Source organism: Cibotium barometz, chromosome 36 (assembly GCF_041138505.1).
Source record: "Cibotium barometz isolate CiBa-2024 chromosome 36, ASM4113850v1, whole genome shotgun sequence".
Classification (NCBI taxonomy): domain Eukaryota; kingdom Viridiplantae; phylum Streptophyta; class Polypodiopsida; order Cyatheales; family Cibotiaceae; genus Cibotium; species Cibotium barometz.
The window spans coordinates 18880671-18902149 of NC_141081.1; the positions used below are offsets into that span (position 1 = coordinate 18880671).

Below are 21479 nucleotides of genomic sequence, written 5' to 3' on the forward strand. Positions count from 1 at the left end.
GGGAGCCAAAATAATCTAGAAAAAGAAGGGTTTGGAAATTTATTGCACTGATATCGCTTAGTTGGATCGCTTATCGGTTAGTGGTTGGGGAGGTACGATGATGTTTGATAGCTTGAGATGATGTTTGATAGCTTGAGATGGGTTTGTGAGCCATGTCAAATTAGGGATGGTTTGGCAATCTTGATAGTTGTAGTGTGCCTCTTTGGATCAGAGGGGATTGATGGAAAATAATTCTTGCTTATGCTTTATTGTCTTCTCTTTTAGGGTTGCTTTTTTTGGAGCTACTAGTTGGTCCTTTACTGACTTCATTTGCTTTGCTGGCTCTTCTACCTAGTCTTCTACCTTTCCGATTACATGTGGTACCTTGCTGGTTTCTCTTGCAGTTTTCCAATGTCCTCGCCTACATGTTTTCTTTGTTGTGTGTTTGGCATTAGTTTCTCTTCATGATTCTCTTCTCAAAAGGGAGCTGTATGAGGTGTGTGTATGCAACGGTAGGACGGGAAAAAGGTGAGTGGGTGGGGGGAAAATTTTTTCCAAAAAAGTGAGGGATAGGTGTATGAGCATATGCATATGTGACATTGGGGGGGTGCATGCATGTGTATACACTACCGTGTGTGTGCACATACATGCAATTATTTGTGTAGAAAGTATGCATGTGTGGGTTTTGTGTTTTTAGATTTTGCATGTGCATGCTTGCATCAATAAAAGTGTGTGCAAGTGCATGCAAGTGTGGGTGAATGCATATGTGGTGGGGGTGTGTGTACATGAGGGCTTTTACATTTTTGGGAGTATGCACATGCATTTTGAGCATTTTATACAAGCGAATAAGGTGATGACAGTAGTGAGTAACTATTTATGATACAGTTGTTCACTATGGCAAACTAGGGTACATGGCAAAAGATTACTATAAGAAGCAGAATGATATCAAAATTGAAAAGTAATAGCATACATCATCAAGTAAACAAAGTGATGACATAAGTGGCCAACTGTTTATAATACAATACATCCTTAGTTCCACAACAAGAAACATGTCAGGATTTGGAGATATTTGGTATATCGATTCTGGCGTCTCTAACCACATGATGAGTCGTAGTGAGTGTTTTAGATATGTGTAGAAAATGAAAAAACCAAGATGTGAAAACATAGGATGATACTATACACCCCATTATGCATTTTGATAAAATGCCATTATCTAATGTATGATGGCAAAATGACGTACTTGGCAGATGTACTTCATATTCCTAATATTATAAAAAACTTGGTTTTTGTTGGGTAGATGTTGAGGAGGGTCTACTAGTGAGGTTTAATCCTCAACAAGCATGTTTTTGTGAAAGACTTCAAAAATCATTACCGCTTAGTTGCAAAGGGTAACAAAAATGTCAAGATGTTTACTTTGGATATTAACATGCTTGAGGTTAAAGCAACCATGAAGTCTATACATGCCCAAAACATTGTTGCAATTTGCTGAAGTTTAAGGTTGATGGTATGCATAAAGTATATGAATCATGCCAGCTTGATAATCATGCCAAACATACTAGATGTTATATATTCGAATGTATGGGGATTGACCAAAATTGTAACAATTACAGGTTAGAGGTATTATGTTACATTCATTGATGATCACACTAGAAAAGTGTGGGTTTATTTCATGAAGGAGAAAAGTCCAATGTTTGCTCACTTTTAAAGATTTAAAGCCTTAGTAAAGAAGAAATGTATGCAAATAAAATGCATGTGTGATCAAATGGTGGGAGAGAGTATTTTTCCAATGAGTTCATTGATTTCTTAAGAAAGAAGGAAATCAAAACAATTTACATGTAGGTACACTCCGCAAATAGAATGGTGTTGCAAAAAGGAAAAAAAGCCACATTACAGAAGTGGCACATGCCTTGATGTTTGAAAAGAATACGCCAGGTTATTTTTGGGTAGAATTGCTATTTATATCATGAATAGGACCCCCACTCTAGTTGTTCATGGCATGATACCTGAACATAAGTTTACAGGTATAAAAATAGATGGGCCCTACTTAAAAGGGTTTGGATGTATTACATATGTGCATGTTCCAGACGACGATGTGAGAGCCAAAGCTAGGTCCAGGGATAAAGAAATCCATATTCATTGGCTATGCTTTGGAGCACAAAGGTTTTAGATGTTATAACCTTACTACTCATCGTGAGATGCAAGTAAGCACAAATGTTGTCTTTGATGAGATGAGTAGCTAGTATGCACAAAGGTAACTGAAGATGTAAATGTAAGAAGAAGTAATGATGTTGTCCCACATGTAGAACATCAGTCCACATGTGGTTATAGTGAACCTAGAGAGTCCTCTAGCAATGGATCTAGCGTTAGTCCATGGTCAGAAAGATTGAAGACATATGTAGTTACACATGTATCACGTAAAGGGAAGGAATATGTATATCAACCTTTTATGCCTAATCTGTCAGTATGTCACTCATATTTGGATGGTGTCTTTAGTGCTCCTCGAGAGCAGAGCCTTGATGAGGAGCTTGGCATCCCATTAGTGGTTACTCCTAGTACAAGCAGAACTAGGGCTATTTTAAGGACACCTATATATAGGTCTATGAGCGTTAGATACCGTATTTGGTACGACATTGAGGTCTGCGTACATGGTTGAAGCAATATAGGAGTTGGAGCCCACTTGTTTTGAGCAAACACTTGGAAATAAAATTAGAAGATGCTATAGATGAGGAGATGGTAGCATTGGATGCAAATGCAACATGCCTTCGCCTAAAGAAAAGAAGGCAAATGGATGTAACTAGAAGGCAAATGGATGTAACTAGATGCAAATGGATATAACTGGATGTAACTAGATACAAATGGATGTAACTAGATGTAACTAGATGTAAATGTAACATGCCTTTTCCTTCTTTTTCTTTGCCTAAGGAAAAGAAGGCAATTGATGGTGTATAAGGTCAAGCATAAGTCGGATGGATTAGTGAGTAGGTATAAGGCAAGATTGGTTTCCAAGGGTTATACACAGACCTATGGCATGGCATTGACTATGAGAAGACATTTAGCATAGTTCCCAGAATGGTAACTGTGAGAGCTATCATTGTGGCAACCATGAGAGCTATCATTGCTATGGTTTGCGAAGGGTTGGTCTTTACATTAGATAGATGTAAATAATCTCTAAAAGTGAGCAAACACCTCACTTTTCTCCTTCATGAAATAAACCCACACTTTCCTAGTGTGGTCATCAATGAATGTAACAACATAGTACCTGCTACCTGCAATTGTTGCAGTCTTGGTCGGTCCCCATACATCTGAATGTATGACATCCAATGGCCTTGCATTGACATGCTTTTAATGTGGGAAAGCATGTTTGGCTTGCTTACCAAGTTGGCATGCTTCACATACCTTATGCATACCGTCAACCTTAAAATTTGGCAAACCTGCAACAATATTTTGGGCCTACATAGACTTTAGTTGCTGTACATTCACATGACCAATGCACTTGTGCCATATGTCAATATCTACAATGACACCTGTTCCATGTGCAAACATGGTTGCCTTTATCTCAGACATGTTCACATCCAAAGTAAACATCCTGCCATTTTTCTTACCCTTTGCAACCAAGCGACAATTATTTTTGAAGTCTTCCACAAAACATCCTGGAGGATTAAACCTCACTTGCAGACCCTGCTCAACCATCTATCCAACAGAAACCAGGTTCTTTGTTATATTCAGAACATGAAGTATATCAGCCAAGTACTTCATTTTTCCATCCTGCATAGACAATGGCACTTTGCCAACATGCACAATGGGATGCATAGTATCATCACCTGTTTCTACATAACCTGGTTTTTCCATTTTCTATATATCTCTAAACCAATCAGCATGACTGGTCATGTGGTTAGAGGCACTAGAATCCACATACCAGATATCTTGAGATCCTGACACATCCCCTGTTATAGAACTAAGCATGGCTGCATCACAAATAGCTGCTCACTTCTGTCTCATCACCTTCATGTTTGCTAGATGATGCATAGTTGCCTTGGTGTAACTTCCCACTTTTAATGTCATTCTGCTTTTTGTAGCAGTCCTTTTCCATGTGTCCTTGTTTGCCACAATAATAGCACTCTATGCTATTCGAATTTTGATTTCTTTGCCAACCACCTTGGCCTCTTTGGTTCTCCCTGCCTCTAGACTGACCTCTTTCACCTGTGTATGATTGCTGCTGTGAATCATTGGACTGTTGTTGTCCAGAGTTCTCATTTCCTTGTCAGCCACACCACTTTGGCCTCGACCACGGCCTCTACCTCTGCCTCTACCTGAATTAGAGTAGAAGGCATGTTTTGATGTGTTCTTACTTTGTGAAGAAGAATCCTCACCTAAATCCTTTTCTTCTATGATCAGCATAGATATCAAGTCCCAAAAGTTAGGAATATTCTCCCAAACTGCAATGGAGGTCTTGAATGGCTTGTACTCTTTGCCAAGCCCATTCAGACAAGCACTCACCAAATCATCATCCTCCACTGATACATTGATAGATCCAAGGGATTCAACAATGCCCTTGATCTTTAAGGCATATTTATTGATGGACATACTTTTCTTTTCCATAGTATGCAACTCTTGCTTTAACTGCAACTTCCTTGCCTTTGTGTTAGTCTGGAACATCTGAACCAGATTCTGCCATGCACAACTGATGGAGTGTTTGCATCCTGTATGTGTCCTATCATAGGGTCTATGACACTAATTGAAAGCTAGTACATGATTTTTCTTGTACCCTGATTCCAATCCTTGAATGCCTACAAACAGACAACTTCTGTATACAACCTATAATATAGCAGTATCTCCTGTAACTGCCAACAGCTGTACTTCAGCATAACCTATGTGTCGCCAAATGTGATCAGAGTACATGTACATACACCCAGTATCAACAATACATGTGTAAACCCTATCTGCACTTCCAAAATGCACTATGGCACTACAATAACCAGATTTCGAGCAGAAAGAGTTCTCTACCAGAACTTCCAGAACTTCCATAAAATTATCGAAAATACCTTGCAGTGATGAAACGAGACCCGTAACGTGCCCTAAACGTGAATCTGGCCAAAAAAACAACATCCAGTAGTATACCTATCCTATAGCTCCGCTCCCACGAAGATGATTCCTCAATCAGAGATGTGTAGCTCCCAGAGCTACTGAGGGGTGTTGTTACCTAAACCAAGAAGGGGAAAGAGATGATGGTACTCTTGTGTAGTACCGCTTCCTTCCTTGCTTCTTCTTGCCTCTTGCTTGCCTCCTTAGCTCTCACACAAACCAGGCTCTGATACCATAAAGAGAATGGAGAGGGAGAGCTTCAAACCCTAGCAAGCAAACACACACACACAAGAGAGAGCAAGACACAAGAGAGAGATGGATAGCTGAATTTTCTTCTATCTTCTTCTTCTCTACTCAACCAACATAACATAAAGATAAGAGTATACATTATATGGGTTAGTACTCAACTACTACAATCAACTACTACAATATACAAGGGCCGGCGGTCCATAATGTGAACTTGACTAAATGAGCTGGCGCTATAACTATGCCACTATCTAGTAATCCAAAATGGCTGTCACACAGCCTGTCATCCCATTGGCCACATATCACCCATAATCTCACCAACCATGCTAGTGATGTAAATGCAAAAGCTATCACCCAGACGGGTCATCAATGTCCACCGTAGCACTAGTTGAGCTCGATATCTCAACATTATAGTGATTTGAAACCTCACTTGGACAGAAGACAAAGACCACCCCCCAAATATCATCCTTAACAACCTTGCAAGGAGATCACTAATACGAAGTGGGTGCCCAATAGTACCCTAGCTAGGCAAGGAAAGTATAATGCTCGAGCAAAGACCTAGTAGCCACAATTTTGAAACCTCATCAATGAAGACAAGGTCACTCCCTAAATGTCATCCTCAACAACCTTATAGTAGGGAGGTCACTAAGGAGTTGTGGTACCCAATAGTACCCTATCTAGCCAAGGAAAGTAAGATGCCACCATTTTTCTAGAAGCTAACCCATCACATAAATATGCCAAGCGAGAGCCTATACAAAAGAGTTTTACCCATAAATCAAGCACTACTAGGTCCTTGTCAAAATGTTAAAAGCTCAAGGATTATATGATAAGAATCCTTCCATTTTGGGTCCCGGGGACCTTACGGAACTATACCCCGATCTCCAAAGTTAAAGAGAGTTAGGGAGTGGGCCTTGAACCGTAGTTCGATTCCATTAAGCAACATTGCGTTGGGTCCCAGCTTGTGGCTCATAGAAGCACAAGGCTTCTATGAAGGGAACCCCTATATTTGGGTTTTAAGGTCAAGAAAACATGCACCATAAGCCTCTACAACAATGCCATCAAACACCTGACCAAAGATGGAGTAAAGACCAAAATCCATGTGGGTTTTGAAGTCAAGAAAACCCACACCATAATCCTCCATAACCATGTTATCAAACGTCAAACCAAAGATGGAGTGGAGACCAAAATTTATGCCTCCACGCCAACCCCAAAGCTTAAGGAATGGAAAGTAGGGGCTTCCCCCTTGATTCATGTGTTGACACTACCTTTAGAGAAGTCAAAAGAATATGTGGACACACCACATGTAGTAAGACACAAAACCTTGCCCACCATGTGCAGTGGTGTCATCTAACCTTGTTCCCACCATCAAAGAAGAGTTACCCATGGTGCTATATCCCAAGGAAAGTTATGTATATGATGCATAGTTGCCTTACTGCAACTTTCCACTTTTGATATCATTCTGCTTTTTATAATAATCCTTTGTTTTCCATGCTCCCTAGTTTGCCACAATAATAGCACTCTATGCTATTTATATTTTGATTTCTTTTCCAACCACCTTAGCCTCTCTAGCTCCCCCTACCTCTTCTATTTGTTTATACATTAGATTCTTGCTGTGATTGATGCCATTAATTTTTTATTTCCAAAACGGCCTCAATCTCTGCCTCTAGATGATGATCTACCTCCACCTCTACTGCATCTCAATAAAAGGCGTGCTCATGTGAATTTCCAGAGGATGAACCTTCCCCAATGTTCATCTCGTCATGGATTAGGAGAGCAATCACCTCCTGAAAATCAAGAAAGATCTCTTGAAGTCCAATAGAGGTCTGAAATTGGTTGTATTCCTTGCCAAGACCACTAAAGGTCATCGGCACCATATCATCGTCATCTACTAGTGATCCAATAGAAGCAAGGTCATCTGCAAGTGATCCAATAGAAGCAAGGTCATCTACTAGTGATCCAATAGAAGCAAGGTCATTTACAAGCCCTTAAACCTTCACTAAGTAATCATTTATACTCAACTTCCTTCTAGTCACATTATGAAGCTCCTTCTGCATCTTCTAAGATTGAGTGTTTATACTATACATCTTTACCAAGGTGTCCCAAGCCTCCTTAAACATTTATGCATTCTCTATGTACACAATCATAGAGTCTATTGTGGTATTATATGGTAGTGATGTGTGTGAACACACTTAGGACTGCTGGGGCACTTTTTCCCTCACTAGGAGGTTTTTTCCCCCGTGTGTATGTACACCCTCTTATCTACTCATTTTGGGGTGTGTACTTATCTTTTGTATTTGGCACACATTTGTTCATTCTTATCTAGTGAGTTTGTATGCTCTCAAGCTTCTCTATCTTGTGTGTGTGCATTGTTGTAACCCTAACCCTAATTCTAAATTGGTATCAGAGCTAGCTTCCTTGACACTTGATTTAGTAGTCTGCATTCCTCCTTACGCCCATGTTTTTCTGTTTCCAATTGAGATACCCTCTTAGAAGAAGGAGGTATATACTGTAGTGTACTGTATACAAAATATACATCATCGTTTTCAGGGTCTGCGGTGTGTTTTGGGCATCGCAAGTTTTTTGTAGACGTTCTGGAGAGGCATCATTTTGGATTGGTTCTACCCGATTTTGGGTGTTTGGGCTGTGTAACGGTAAAGATTTGGTGTGCAACAGAATCTACAGTGTCTTCAACAACATCGACCATCATACTTTCACTAGTAACACTATTCTCTACTCTGTGTTATTTTTCATACACTTTACAGGTGATTCAGTCAGTTGGCAGCCATCCAGGGTTGCATTCAATGAATACTGAGTACTTGTAGTGTGTTGAAAGATTTTGCATTTGGTAGAAAGTCATGGTTGGCAGTAGTGATGTATTCAACATGTTGTCTGCTAAAAACAAACTTGATGGGACTAACTACCCATTGTGGTCCTATATGATGAGACATGTACTGGTTACTAAATGCCTTTTGAATGTGGTCAATGGTAGTGAAACTCGTCCTATTTCACAACTACCAGTGCAACCAGGTGTTGCAGTACATCTGAAGTAGAATCTGATACAGATGTGGCTCCTCCACATGCACCACCAGTACCTCCCATTGCTGCTCAAACGAGATGGGATGAAAGAGATGCACAAGCACATGCATTGCTTACACTTTTTGTGAAGCGAAGCATTATTCCTCATATTAGGTCACGTAAGACTTCCAAACAAGCATGGGATGCACTTGTTGCATTATTATAGGTGCGCAATGAAGCACGTGTTTCATATCTGCGTGAATAGTTGGAGTCTGAGCACATGAATGAGGGAGACTCAATGGACAACTTCTTGACCAAGATCAAAGATTTTAAGGAGACGCTTGCTAGTGTGGATGAAATAATCGTGATAGTACATTGGTGCCTATAGTTCTCAATGCATTGCTGAATTCTTATCAGAGTTTTGCCTCTACCCTTAGACTTATGATGAAGGGAAATCTAAATGCCCTTACATTTGATGAGCGGGTTTCAGTACTCTTGCAAGAAGAGCAGTCTAGGCAAAACATATCTAATATGCAAGTTGGTGACCAAGCTTTTATTGCCAATTAGAAAGGCAAAGGTAAAGCTTCTTCACATGGTGGCTATAAGCCAAAATCAAAATCCTCAGGTAAGGATGTAGAGAAAGAAGGTGATAAGCCTAAAAAGAAGGGCAAGTGTCACTATTGCAGGAAACCAGGGCACTACATACATGAGTGCAAGAAAAGACTAGAGAAGGAGAAAAGAAAGAATCGGGCATGGCTGTGGGCTGCACCAAGTGTAGAGAAGAAGGAATCTGCAAGTTTTGCTGAAGATGATTGGGCATGGATTCTGCATTACAGTTATAACCCTTCTGTTCATGATGTATGCATGTCAGTGTGGCAGAATCGGATGCTTAGTACTTTTACAGTGGTGCTAGTAAGCACATTACTTCACAAAAAAATTTGTTCTCATCTCTGAAATCTGTCCCAAGTGCAAGAACCGTCACATGTGCAAATGGTTCCTCATATCCTATCAAAGGAGTTGGTAAAGTTGTGCTCACTGCTGCAAATGGGGGCGCATTTACTCTTTCAAAAGTTGTATATGTGCCAGGCATTAAGAAGAACTTGTTGTCAGTTTCAACCTTAGCCTTGCCAGGCTTGACGGTGAAATTTGTGGATGACAGATGTACAACTCAAGATAGAAATGATGGTTATTCTATCATTGCCTCAAGTACCTTGTTTCATGGCCTATACAATGTAGCATTATATGGTAGTGATGTGTGTGAACACACTTAGGACACTACTGGGTCGTTTTTTCCTCACTAGGAGGTTTTTTCCCCCGTGCGTATGTACACCCTCTTATCTACTCATTTTGGGATGTGTACTTATCTTTTGTATCTGGCACACATTTGTTCATACTATTCTAGTGAGTTTGTGTGCTCTCAAGCTTCTCTATCTTGTGTGTACATTGTTGAAACCCTAACCTTGATTCTAACAATTGGTATCACGGCTAGCTTCCTTGACACTTGATCTAGTAGTCTGTCTCCCTCCTCACGACCCTATTTTCTGTCTCCAATTGAGATACCCTCTTAGGAGAATAAGGTGTATACTATAGTGTTCTGTGTACAAAGTATACAAAGTTTTCGGGGTCTGCAATGTGATTCGGGCGCGTTTTGGGCACCGTAAGGTTTTTGCAGATGTTCTGGAGAGGTATCATTTTGGATTGGTTTTGCTTGATTTTGGGTGTTTGGGCCGTGTAGTAGCAAAGATTTGGTGTGCAGTAGCATCTACAGTGTCTACAACAACATCGACCATCATACTTTTACCACCATCCAGGATTGCATCCAGTGAATACTAAGTACTTATAGTGTGTTGAAAGATTTTGCATTTGGTAGAAAGTTGTGGCTGGCAGTAGTGATGTATTCAACATGTTGCTGCTGAGGACAACTTGATTTGGGACTAATTACCCACTGTGGTCCTATATGATGAGGCATGTACTGGTTGTTAAAGGCCTTTGGAATGTGGTCAGTGGTAGTGAAACTCGTCCTGTTTCACAACTACCAATGCAACTAGGTGCTGCAAGGTACATCTGAAGTAGAATCTGATATAGATGTGGCTCCTCCACATGCACCATCAGTACCTCCCACTGCTGCTCAAATGAGATGGGATGGAAGAGATGCACAGGCACATGCATTGCTTGCACTTTCTATGAAGCGAAGCATTATTCCTCATATTCGATCATGTAAGACTTCAAAACAGACATCGGATGCACTTGCTGCATTATGTACCAGGTGCACAATGAAGCACGTGTTGCATATCTGCGCGCAAATAGTTGGAGTCTAAGCACATGAATGAGGGAGACTCAATGGATAGCTTCTTAACTAAGATCAAAGATTTTAAGGAGCAGCTTGCTAGTGTGGATGAGATATATCCTGATAGTACATTGGTGCCCATAGTTCTCAATGCATTGCTGGATTCTTATCAGAGTTTTGCCTCTACCCTTAGACTCATTGATGAAGGGAAATCCAAATGCCCTTACATTTGATGAGATGGTTTCAGTACTCTTGCAAGAAGAGCAGTCTAGGCAAAACAAATCTAATATGTGAGTTGGTGACCAAGCTTTTGTTTTGCCAATCAGAAAGACAAAGGTAAAGCTTCTTCACATGGTGGCTATAAGCCAAAATCAGAATCCTCAAGTAAGGATGCAAAGAAAGAAGGTGATAAACCTAAAAAGAAGGGCAAGTGTCACTATTGCAGGAAACCAGGGCACTACATACATGAGTACAAGAAAAGGCTAGAGAAGGAGAAAAAGGAAGAATCGAGCATGGCTATGCTGATGCATCTGCACCAAGTGCAGAGCAGAAGGAATCTGCAAGTTTTGCTCAAGATGATTGGGCATGGACTGTACATTGCAATTATACCCTTCTTTTCATGATGTATGCATGTCAGTGTGGCAGAATCGGATACTTGATACTTTGACAGTGGTGCTAGTAAGCACATTACTTCACAAAAAGGTTTGTTCTCATCTTTGGAATCTGTCCTAAGTGCAAGAACCGTCACATGTGCAAATGGTTCTATATCCTGTCAAACGAGTTGGTAGAGTTGTGCTCACTGATGCAAATGAGGGCGCATTTACTCTTTTGAAAGTTTTATATGTGCCAGGCATTAAGAAGAACTTACTGTTAGTTTCAGTCTTAGCCTTGTCAGGCTTGATGGTGAAATTTTTGGATGATAGATGTACAGTTCATGATAGAAATGATGGTTATTCTATCATTGCCTCAGGTACCTTGTTTCATGGCCTATATAAGATGGATGTATTTGAGAAGTTGCAGCATGATGCTTGCTGAGTCTTTATGACTAGTGCTATGAGTGATGCATAATTATGGCATGCACAATTTGGCCATTTGAATTATGGCAGTTTGTTACGTTCAAAGGCATGATATGGTTTCTGAGTTGCCAACTTTTGAGACCACTACTAGACATGTATGTGAGGGGTGTATTCTTGGTAAAATGCATTGGGCATCATTTCCAAAGGATAGATCTGTGAGAGCTGCTAAGAAATTATAGTTTATACATAGTGATGTATGTGGTCCTATGAGGACACCATCTATTGGGGGTATCTCTACTTTGTCATTTTTATTGATGATTACTCTAGATATAGCTGGGTGTATTCATTAAAGCAGAAGTCAAAGGTTTTTATGTGCTTTAAGTACTTCGTATCCATGGCTGAAAATGCATGTGAATGTAAAGTTGGAACCCTTCATTCAGATCGAGGGGGGGAGTATATGTCCAAGGAATTTCATGCATATATGGCTAAAAAAGGCATAAGGCATCAATGTACAGTGCCATACACACCTCAACAAAATGGTGTGACTGAGAGGAAGAATAGGTCTCTCATGGAAATGGCACGATGTATGGTGAAAGCCCAAGATTTACCTCATGGGTTTTGGTTAGAGACAATTATGTGCGCAAACTATGTGTTGAACAAATGCCCTACCAAGGCTTTGCAGTCTAAAACTCCTTATGGAGCTTGGCATGGTAGAAAGCCTTCTGTGGCTCATTTGCATGTTTTTGGTTGTCTTGCTTATGCTTTTGTGCCTGAGCAACAACACAGTAATTTTGATGATAAGGTAGTTAAATGCATATTTGTGGGATACAGTTCAGAAAGTTAGACTCTACCATCCGGCCTTAAAGCGGATTTTGGTAAGTAGAGTAGTTGTTTTTGTCGAAAACTCAGTTCAGCCCATGCTTTCATGCAAAAAACAACAAAATGTATGCTCACAGGACATGTTTGATATCGCTCCTACCTTTGTTTAATGGAGGGTAGCCATATGTAGAGCAATTGAATGCTCAACCAAGTGCTGAAATTCAACCTTTGCAGGTGCAAAATCAATCTACAAATCAGCCTTTTGATGAGGAAATTATTGAGGATGTAGTGATGAGGAGAGAGCATCCATAGAAGAATCTAGGCGTATACCAAAATGGCTTGTGTAGACATTGAGGTATAGCAAGTTGGCACCTCCTTTACCTAGCAGAACTCGTGCAGGTTCTCATCATGAACACTATCCTCATGTGGATCATGTTCTCATTTCTACTTTATGTAATAAGGAGGAACCTATTTCCTTTGAGGAAGCATAGGATGATGATCATTGGATGCATGCTATGTAGGATGAGTATAACTCTATACTCAAGAATAACACCTGGTATTTAATAGATCTACCTCATGGGCAAGAAGGCCATTGGTACTAAGTGGGTTTACAAGTTAAAATACAAAGCAGATGGTAGCATTGATCGCTACAAGGCTAGACTTGTTGCAAAGGGGTATGCCTAACAAAAGGACGTTAATTATGATGAGACCTTTGCACCCACATCTCGTATGACTACCATTAGGTGTCTCACTACTTTGGCAGCTACATCATGGGTAGAATGTACATCAGTTGGACATTAAGACTGCATTCTTGAAAGGCTCTTTATGGCCTTAAGTAGGCTCCTAGAGCATGGTATGAGAAGATTCATGCATACTTGGTTGCAAATGATTTTTGTAAGAGTCCAACAGAGAGTGCCCTCTATGTGAAGAGAAGTAAGGAAACATTTTTGGTCATCGTTCCATACGTTGATGACATGCTGCTCACGGGACCTAATATAGATCAGATTTTAGCCTTTAAGGTTGATTTGCAGTCATCGTTTGAGATGTCAGATTTGGGACCCTTGCATTATTATTTGGGGATTCAGTTTATGCAGCGCAATGATGGCATTGTTATGCTACAGTCTAAATATATACAGAAGCGATTGAAGAGGTTTAATCTTGAAGACTGTAAACATGTGGCTACACCTATGGAGACAAGTACTCAACTTAGTCTTCAAGATACAGGAGACTCTTTTGATGCTAGTTTGTATCAGCAGGCTGTTGGATCCCTTGTTTATGTGTGTAGCGCGAGGCCATATATACAGTATGCAGTCTCACAGTTGAGCAGATTTATGCATAGCCCAGGTACCAAGCATTGGCAAGCTGTTAAGCGAGTTTTTCACTATTTACAGGGCACTTAGTATTTAAGATTATTTTATCCAAAGGGGGATGAGTCACAGTTGCATGCTTTCAGTGATTCATATTGGGCTGGATGTTATGACACACGAGTGTCCACTAGTGGGTTTTGCTTTCGTCTTGGTGATTTATGTATATCATGGCTCAGCAAGAAGCAGTCTACAGTGGCTACTTCCAACTGTGAAGCTGAGCACAGGACACCTTTTATAGCTACAGTTGAGTGTGTATGGCTCAGACGTCTTATGGCTAATTTGGGTGTTGAACAGTTGTCTAGCACTATGATTTTCATTGACAGCCAAAGCGCATTAGCAGTTGCGAGGAACCCAGTGTTTCATTCTCGCACTAAGCACATTGAGGTGCATTACCACTATGTCAGGGAAAGACTCTGTACCAAAGAGATCAGCTTGGTCTATGTGCCTACACATGACAACATGGCCGATTTATTCACGAAGGCTCTTCCTTGTGAAAAATTTGAAGCTTTTCGTAAAGCTTTGGTCTTATTGCCTTTCTAGGATTGATCGACCATACCCTATACATGTTCACATCATCACTCGAGGGGGGATTTGTAGCATTATATGGTAGTGATGTGTGTGAACACAGTTAGGACCGTCGGGGATACTTTTTTCCTCACTAAGAAGTTTTTTCTCCCGTGCGTATGTACACCCTCTCATCTACTCATTTTGGGATGTGTACTTATCTTTTGTATTTGGCACACATTTGTTCATTCTTATCTAGTGAGTTTGTGTGCTCTCAAGCTTCTCTATCTTGTGTGTGTGCATTGTTGCAATTCTAACCCAAATTCCAACATCTATCACACTCACATAATGCTTTATATGCCTGCACTTGTTGTGGGATGGGAGTTCCTTCAGCAATCTCTAGCTTCTTTTCATCACTGTGATGAACTCCTAATATCATTTCCCATAAGGAAATTATGCATCATGAACTTCCATGCTTTGAGATATTCCTGTCCAGCTTCTTGCTAACAATCTGGGATAGGATGTTAGACATCTTTATCTATAGCAGCTTCTTGCTCATAATCTAGGATAGGCTGTCATGCATCTTTATCTATAGCAGCTTCTTGCTCACAATTTGAGATAGGCTATCAGACATCTTTATCTACAAATAGTTCTTGTAAATACTTATGCACTTACAATAAACTTGCAATCTTTAACACAGTGATATTGCACACCTATTATACGACAATTGCATATGAAACAGTCACATAAATATATGTCCAATAACCACCTGCAAATCTCAAATTCTCTGCACACACTCTTCAAATTTTTGCTACAACTTTGCATTGAACCGAAATTAAGCATACACAGTCAAAATCAACACTTTCACAGAGTGCTTGCTGCAAAAAACTTACAGAGCCAAAATGAGACTCAAAACATGCCCAAACGTGCTAAGGCAATGACTTCTCTATCGGCCTGTAAGTTGTCTCATAGCTAAAGGTGTTACTCTAAATCCGAGAGAGAGAGAGAGAGAGAGAGAGAGAGAGAGAGAGAGAGGGGGGATAAAATACCCACACAGAGAGGATAAAATACCCTTACCCGTGTACTGCTTCCTTGTTTGCCTTATTCTTGCCTCTTGTTTTCCTTCTCAGCTCTCACCGGGAGCTTTGATACCATAAAGAGAATGTGGGAAAGAGAGAGAGTATGAGTTTCTTGCAAGAAAGCGCACACACACACACACACATACACACACACACAAGAGAGAGATGGATGGCTTAATTTCCTTCATCATCTTCTTCTCTCACTCTTGTATATCATAAAGATAACAATACATACTATAAGGGAAAGTGCTCTCCTACTAAAACATACAAGGTCAGTCTATAGTGTGAGCTGGTACTATAACTATACCATACTCTAGTAATCCAAATGTGGCTACTGTTACACAACCTATCATCCACTAGCAACATATTAACCATAATTTCACTAATCGTGCCAACAACGTAAGTATGGAAGCTATCACCTAGGTAGGTCATCAATGTCTATGGCACTAGTTGAGCTCAATATCTTAACAGTATCAATGGCTAGCCATGCAACTAGGTGGTCTTTTTGGAACAACTCTAGCTCAAGGCGAGCAGGTTCCATCACTGGCTCTATTTCAAATGCGTCTAGCACAAAAAGGAATGTGATTTTAGTACCATTCAATTGTGCAAACCTTATCTCAAGCTTCTGTGAAAGAGTGTCCATGGTCACAAAACGTGAATCAATCCTCAACTTCATCATCTAACATCTTGTTACAAGCTCTACAAACATTGATTGATGTGAATTCTATGTTGCATGCTCTATAGACATTGACTAAAGCGGTCCGAACGGTTGTGTCAAACTAGCAAGAATGCCTTGACCCACTACATAAATCTTTCATGACTCAAGTCTATTTTCAAGGATTAGTTGCCCCTTTGTGTATATGAATGTGTTTGGTTTCCCAATTGTGGAGGAACTAATCTTACATCTCTCATATAAGAAGGCCTTCCAAGGATCATGGTGTATGATCCTCTTCTCTAAAATTTCATCTCCATGAATGTGTGTGGTGGTAGCTTAGCCCAAAAGTCTTAACCAGTCATGGTTCCTGTGGCATTGGCAATGAGCACAAATATTGTTGCACCTAGATGGCGCGGGCAAGGCCAAGGGACCCAAGGCAAAAGTCGAAAAGAGCTCATGTAACATGGCAACACCAAGGCAAAGGGATGGCGGCCAAGGCACCTGGGTCAGCTGCAATAGAGGACCTCGAGTGCATCTATGTGCCATTTGGGTGGGTCCCCGCCTCTGCGTGCCCAAACCATTCCAAGCTGCGACTGGTGAGACTATTTTGGGTGACAATGGAGATCATGCTAAAAAGGCCACAAAATTAATTGGACTCACATATGAACAACCAACAGCAAAGCTACCTTCAGTGCCAAATCATTTCATAGATCCTGTATTGCATTGAACCTTCAAAAATATCGAAAAATTTCATTAGTATTGAGATCACCTCTAACTACAATCCACACACAAGCTTACCACCCACAATGCTTCCTTCACTGGTCAGGTAGCCTAAATTGCAGTCTGGATAGCGTACTGACAAGGATATAGGGCTACAGTTAAAATGGAGACAGCCCAATGCCACTTTGTGAGGGGAGTGTAATAGTAGAATGTTCCTTCTGATAACTTTGCATGGACCCAAAAAATAGACATTTCTGTGGTTTTGAACATGATAATACCTGAATGATACCAAGAATTTGAAACAGGTTTGTAGGGGAACAATAATCAGGACCATCTCTAGCATGGACCATCAAGACGCTCCTCTTTACTCTCAGAGCAAAACCAGGACTATCAACAGCTTTCCATGTTTCTCAAGCCACTTCTCAATAACTTTTTTGCATAAACTCAACTGTGCAAATGGATGTCAAACCGCATTTGAAACAAGCAGGAGGTTCATCTTTTATTTTAACGTAGTGGACAGTTTGGAACTTAGATAACAGAAAGTGCCGATATAATAACCCCAGTTAAGCTTTAAGTTCCAAAAATCCCCACACTTGTTTATCTTAAATACCTTTGGAGCTTGATGCCAACATAATAACTCCAGTTCAAGAGCTCCAAAATCCACACATTTTGTAATCTTAAATTCCTCGTATTCATGGACAACTAAGGCCATTGGATATCAGGCGATATAAGCAGCCTCCTCCATTACCCTTAGACAGGTTGGACTATCTACATATTGTGAAACGACCAGGAAAAGTAAAATAAAAAAGTGAAACCGAATGGAGATTTGGGCATAATCCATGTTGTACCAACCCCGATTGACCGCAGGCTAAATTGACAATCGCAACTCTAAATCCGGGGATTCATCAGTCCTGCTTTGTTGCAGGTGGCCAGGATGGTCTTTAGCTTTGTTCCAACCTAAGAAGTCAGAGAGTTCTACCTTCATTTGCAAGGGGGTACAGAAATAGTTAGCTTGATATTCCTCTGCCATTGTCATCAAACCCTCACTGCTAGCTATTCTGGACACCACAGGGAGGAATTTCCCAGCACCCTTTGCCTGGATATCAGCACAGGAAAGAGATCAAGTAAACGTGAAAACACATGTCAGCTCTGGTGCAGGCAAACATAGCACTCCAAAACATGCATTATTTTTATTACAGGATAGGCCTCTACCTGCTCAGAAAATATTTGCTGAGGCTGCAAAGTGATTACATTCTCACATGGCTTCCTCATGACAGGACCACTGCTACCATTGCCTTTTCCCAGATGCATATTCCCTAGCTTTCGAATCGAAGAACACGAGGGACCCAGTGTCAGGAATTCGCCAGAAGTTTCTACCTCCTGCATATCATAATCCAAATTTCTTTTCCTAAGGCTTAAGAAAGCAGCCCCGTTAACTAAAGTGTCAGAGAAATCAGCATTCGGTGCAGATGAAGCCATATACTTTTCTGCTGCCATCGAGCCACATTCCCTGCATGCCCTGCTCATAGACAACACCTCGAAGTTATTCTCAGTTGACATTAACCCAGGGCTTAGCAGCGGTGAAATGCTCCAACCATCCCTGCCAAAGGGCAATGAGTTCAAAGGTATCATCCAATGCATGTAGAAACTGTGGCCCTCGGATGGAGGGCCAGCATATAGAAGAATAACTTCACCATGCATTTGAAACAAACATGTTTGGAAATAGGCATACCTTGTGTTGGAGGGTGCTGGTATATCGGTGTCTCGTTCTGTCAATTCAGACTCAATTTCATCAGCAGAAGCGTTCAAGTCCACACCCTTGAAAGTCTCTATGTTATTTGCAGGCTGTTGGGTGGATGCCCAAGACCGCTTCCTGTTGAACACCTAGAAACAAAACCCATCAAAGTAAGCATATTCGTGCCGATCAAACACAAAATGCTGTGCAAATTCCAAACTCATTATGCAGTATCGTAATCCATACATAAGCAGATGACTTTTGATTCATTCCAAATGGTGCTCGAGTCATTACCTGGTCTACAGAGGACCAGGTCGGACATGGGGAAATAGTTTGGAAAGAAGAGAGCTCCCGCGTCTGGACTCCAGAAGGAGCAATGCTCACCTGCAACATTGCTCGTTAGTTTAATCCAAACTGAGATCCGTATTAAAGAAATCCCATAGGAAAACCTACCCTGGTGGAAGAAAGCTAGAGATGGTAAATGAGAACTATACTGTATACATACCACAGGCGATTCCAAACGGTTTCTTGACGGGACATGCAAGTCGAAAACCCCCGCAGAGCTATGCCGCAAACACAGATCAGTGAACGGCAACCGAACCCCTTCGTTCTGCGCATGGAGGTTTCCAGAAGAAACATGGAGGCTCCCGGTATCAAAATGGAGGTTTCTGGCAGTCACATGGGCATTTCCGGAAATCGCATGGAGGTCTCCAGCTGGGCCTTGCATTTTCTTCTCGGTGCTGCTCAGACAGGTAGCAGAGAAGAGAGCGATGGTGGAGTCCTTCTCTTTGATGAGAAGATCGTCGCGGTCTCTGTCGGAATGCTGGTTATGCCGTGGAGTTTCGGCGGAGCCCGACGCGACAAACGGCATGAAGGGCGCCGGGAGGGCTAGAGTGGCCGGGCGGAGGAGGCTAGGGGGAAGAAGGCCCTGCGCAGAAGAGGAGCTCGTGCAGCCGGAGCTGCAGAGATCGTGCACCTGCGAGAGGGGAGACACACAAGGTTCAGTTTCATCGCCTGATTGCTGCTGCTGAGAGATGAGCAGAGGCAAGGGAAAGGTCTGCCTTCTGCTCGCCATGCCTGCCATAGGTATGCAGGAATTTTGCACATTTTCGCCACTGAGCTTTGCATAGGGAAGGGAGAAGTGAGGCTCGCCAAAGCCAGAGAGAACGGCGAAAGCAGATTTGTCAGGCGTGGGTTCCATGAACTTGATCTGGCGGGTTAGGCAGAGAGCAGAGGTCTGGCTATGATGCTGCTGCTGCTGCTGTTGATGATGATGATGATGGTGGTGGTGGTGAAGGTGAAGCTGCTGCTGCTGCGGTTGCTGTTCTTGATGTTGGTGCTGGCTCTGGTGTTGTAAATGGCTATGGTGATGATGCAGAGAGACAAGACAGACCGCGTCCTGCTTGCTCTGCTCCTCCAGGCGGAGTTTCTCGAGCTGCGCCACGCCCAGCCCTCGCTGAGGCTGTTTCTTAGGGGCGTTCTTTGGCCTGTGCGGGCGCGTGCGGGGGCGAGGAGAAGAAGAGTCCGGCGGGCGTGGAGGGTTTGGATCGCGGTCTAGCATGGCGATAATGATGAAGAAGAAGAAGAACCACAGACACACACTGCGAACGAGAGGAAGCTCGAGTTCCTGGCTATGGCGGATCAGAGGAGTAGAAACAGTGCCCTTTATGTGCACAGCCCTTTTGGAACCCCTTCACATGGCGTTGCTTGGCCAACTTTCCCCACCTAAGTTGGGCCAACTTCACACCCGAGTACCCAATTACCTGCAAATTTTATTTCTTTAATTCTAAGAAATTGTAAATTTCAAATTTGCATAGAAAAATTGCAAAGAGTCATTTTTATGACTTGCTGAGGGAAACGTGTGCTCTACATCCCATCAGGTGTAGATTGTAGGTTGAGCAAACTTGAGCCTTGCTTGCACCAAAACTGCGGTTTTTTTTTTTTGTATTGCGAGGGTTATTTTGGAATTGACGGACTGCATGCGAGAGAAAGGGGCAAGTATTGAACCCAAGCTTTTGCGGTGTAGGGCAAGAGCCCTTACCGCTAGGCCATCTCCCCCACCTCTACCAAAACTGCACTTCAGCCATAATACATTATAAATGGTGTATACAAATTGTAAGCATACATCTTTAGAGTGTTAGTAACACAACTTGAGAGCGTGGCGAATTTTGATTGGCTAAATTCCCTAAATCCATGAAAAACAATGGAAAGGGGGTATGTATTTTGGAAGGGCTTGCAACAATAATTAGGCCTTCACAAATCGAGCCAAAAACTCTGCAATCATCAAATCCGTTGGCAATGGCTTAATAAAGCTATTCCGATAAACTAGAAGCTTTCTAAGCGCTTGGTGCAACTCGGGTATGTGATATATGCCCTCTTCTCAAAGCTAGTAAACCAAGGGAAGCTAGTAAGAAAGAATCTCCTCAAGGTAAAAGCTGTAAGAAAAGGTAAAAGTTGGTAAGAAAGAATCTTATGTGAAGATTCTCTTTTGTGGTAGATTTGATTTTGCTAAGATCTAAACTAATTCTAAACTTTCATTGTGCTTCTTCTTCCCTATGTGACGCGTTCCTTTTTGTTGACAAGTGAGTTCAAGGGGTTTCATGCCTTCCACTTCTAGTTAACAACTCTCTTCATGGTAGCTTCCTACATTGAGGGAAATCTTGAATATTTACCCTATCATCAAAGTATGTTTCAACCCCTTTACCCTAGCCTCCCCTACAAGTAGGATAAAAAGTATTGTGTAATGGACTGTGTTATGGTGGAATACTGGGAGAAGCGAAAAGTTTAAGTTTTTACTATGTGCATTGGAATGTATGAATCATTCGAACTCCTAAGATATAGATGCCAAGTCAAGGAATTTTCTTCTTGTGAGCGACCAACGAGATAACTTTTTTTTTAGTCGGATAAACACCTTGCCCTTTTGTCACCTTGCTCTATGTAACATATCCAAAATCAATTTGCTAAGAGTGTCAAAG

General features: G+C 41.5%; 1 protein-coding gene across 2 annotated transcripts; it reads right to left on the bottom strand.

Annotated features, from left to right (window-relative positions):
* Positions 1–17228: 17228 nt before the first annotated feature.
* LOC147617574 (uncharacterized) lies at positions 17229–20199 on the bottom strand. 2 transcript variants are annotated; one of them, XM_086775859.1, is made up of 5 exons: positions 19010–20199; positions 18799–18888; positions 18502–18653; positions 17982–18369; positions 17229–17865 (listed from the first exon to the last, which is right to left on the bottom strand). In XM_086775859.1, the coding sequence occupies exons 1-5, from the start codon at positions 20063–20065 to the stop codon at positions 17638–17640; spliced, it is 1914 nt and encodes a 637-aa protein (XP_086631985.1). In that variant the 5' UTR covers positions 20066–20199; the 3' UTR covers positions 17229–17637. The 2 variants fall into 2 exon arrangements, with proteins under 2 accessions (XP_086631985.1, XP_086631986.1); XM_086775860.1 differs by having other exon boundaries at positions 17982–18288; positions 19010–20198.
* Between the last annotated feature and the right edge of the window lie 1280 nt (positions 20200–21479).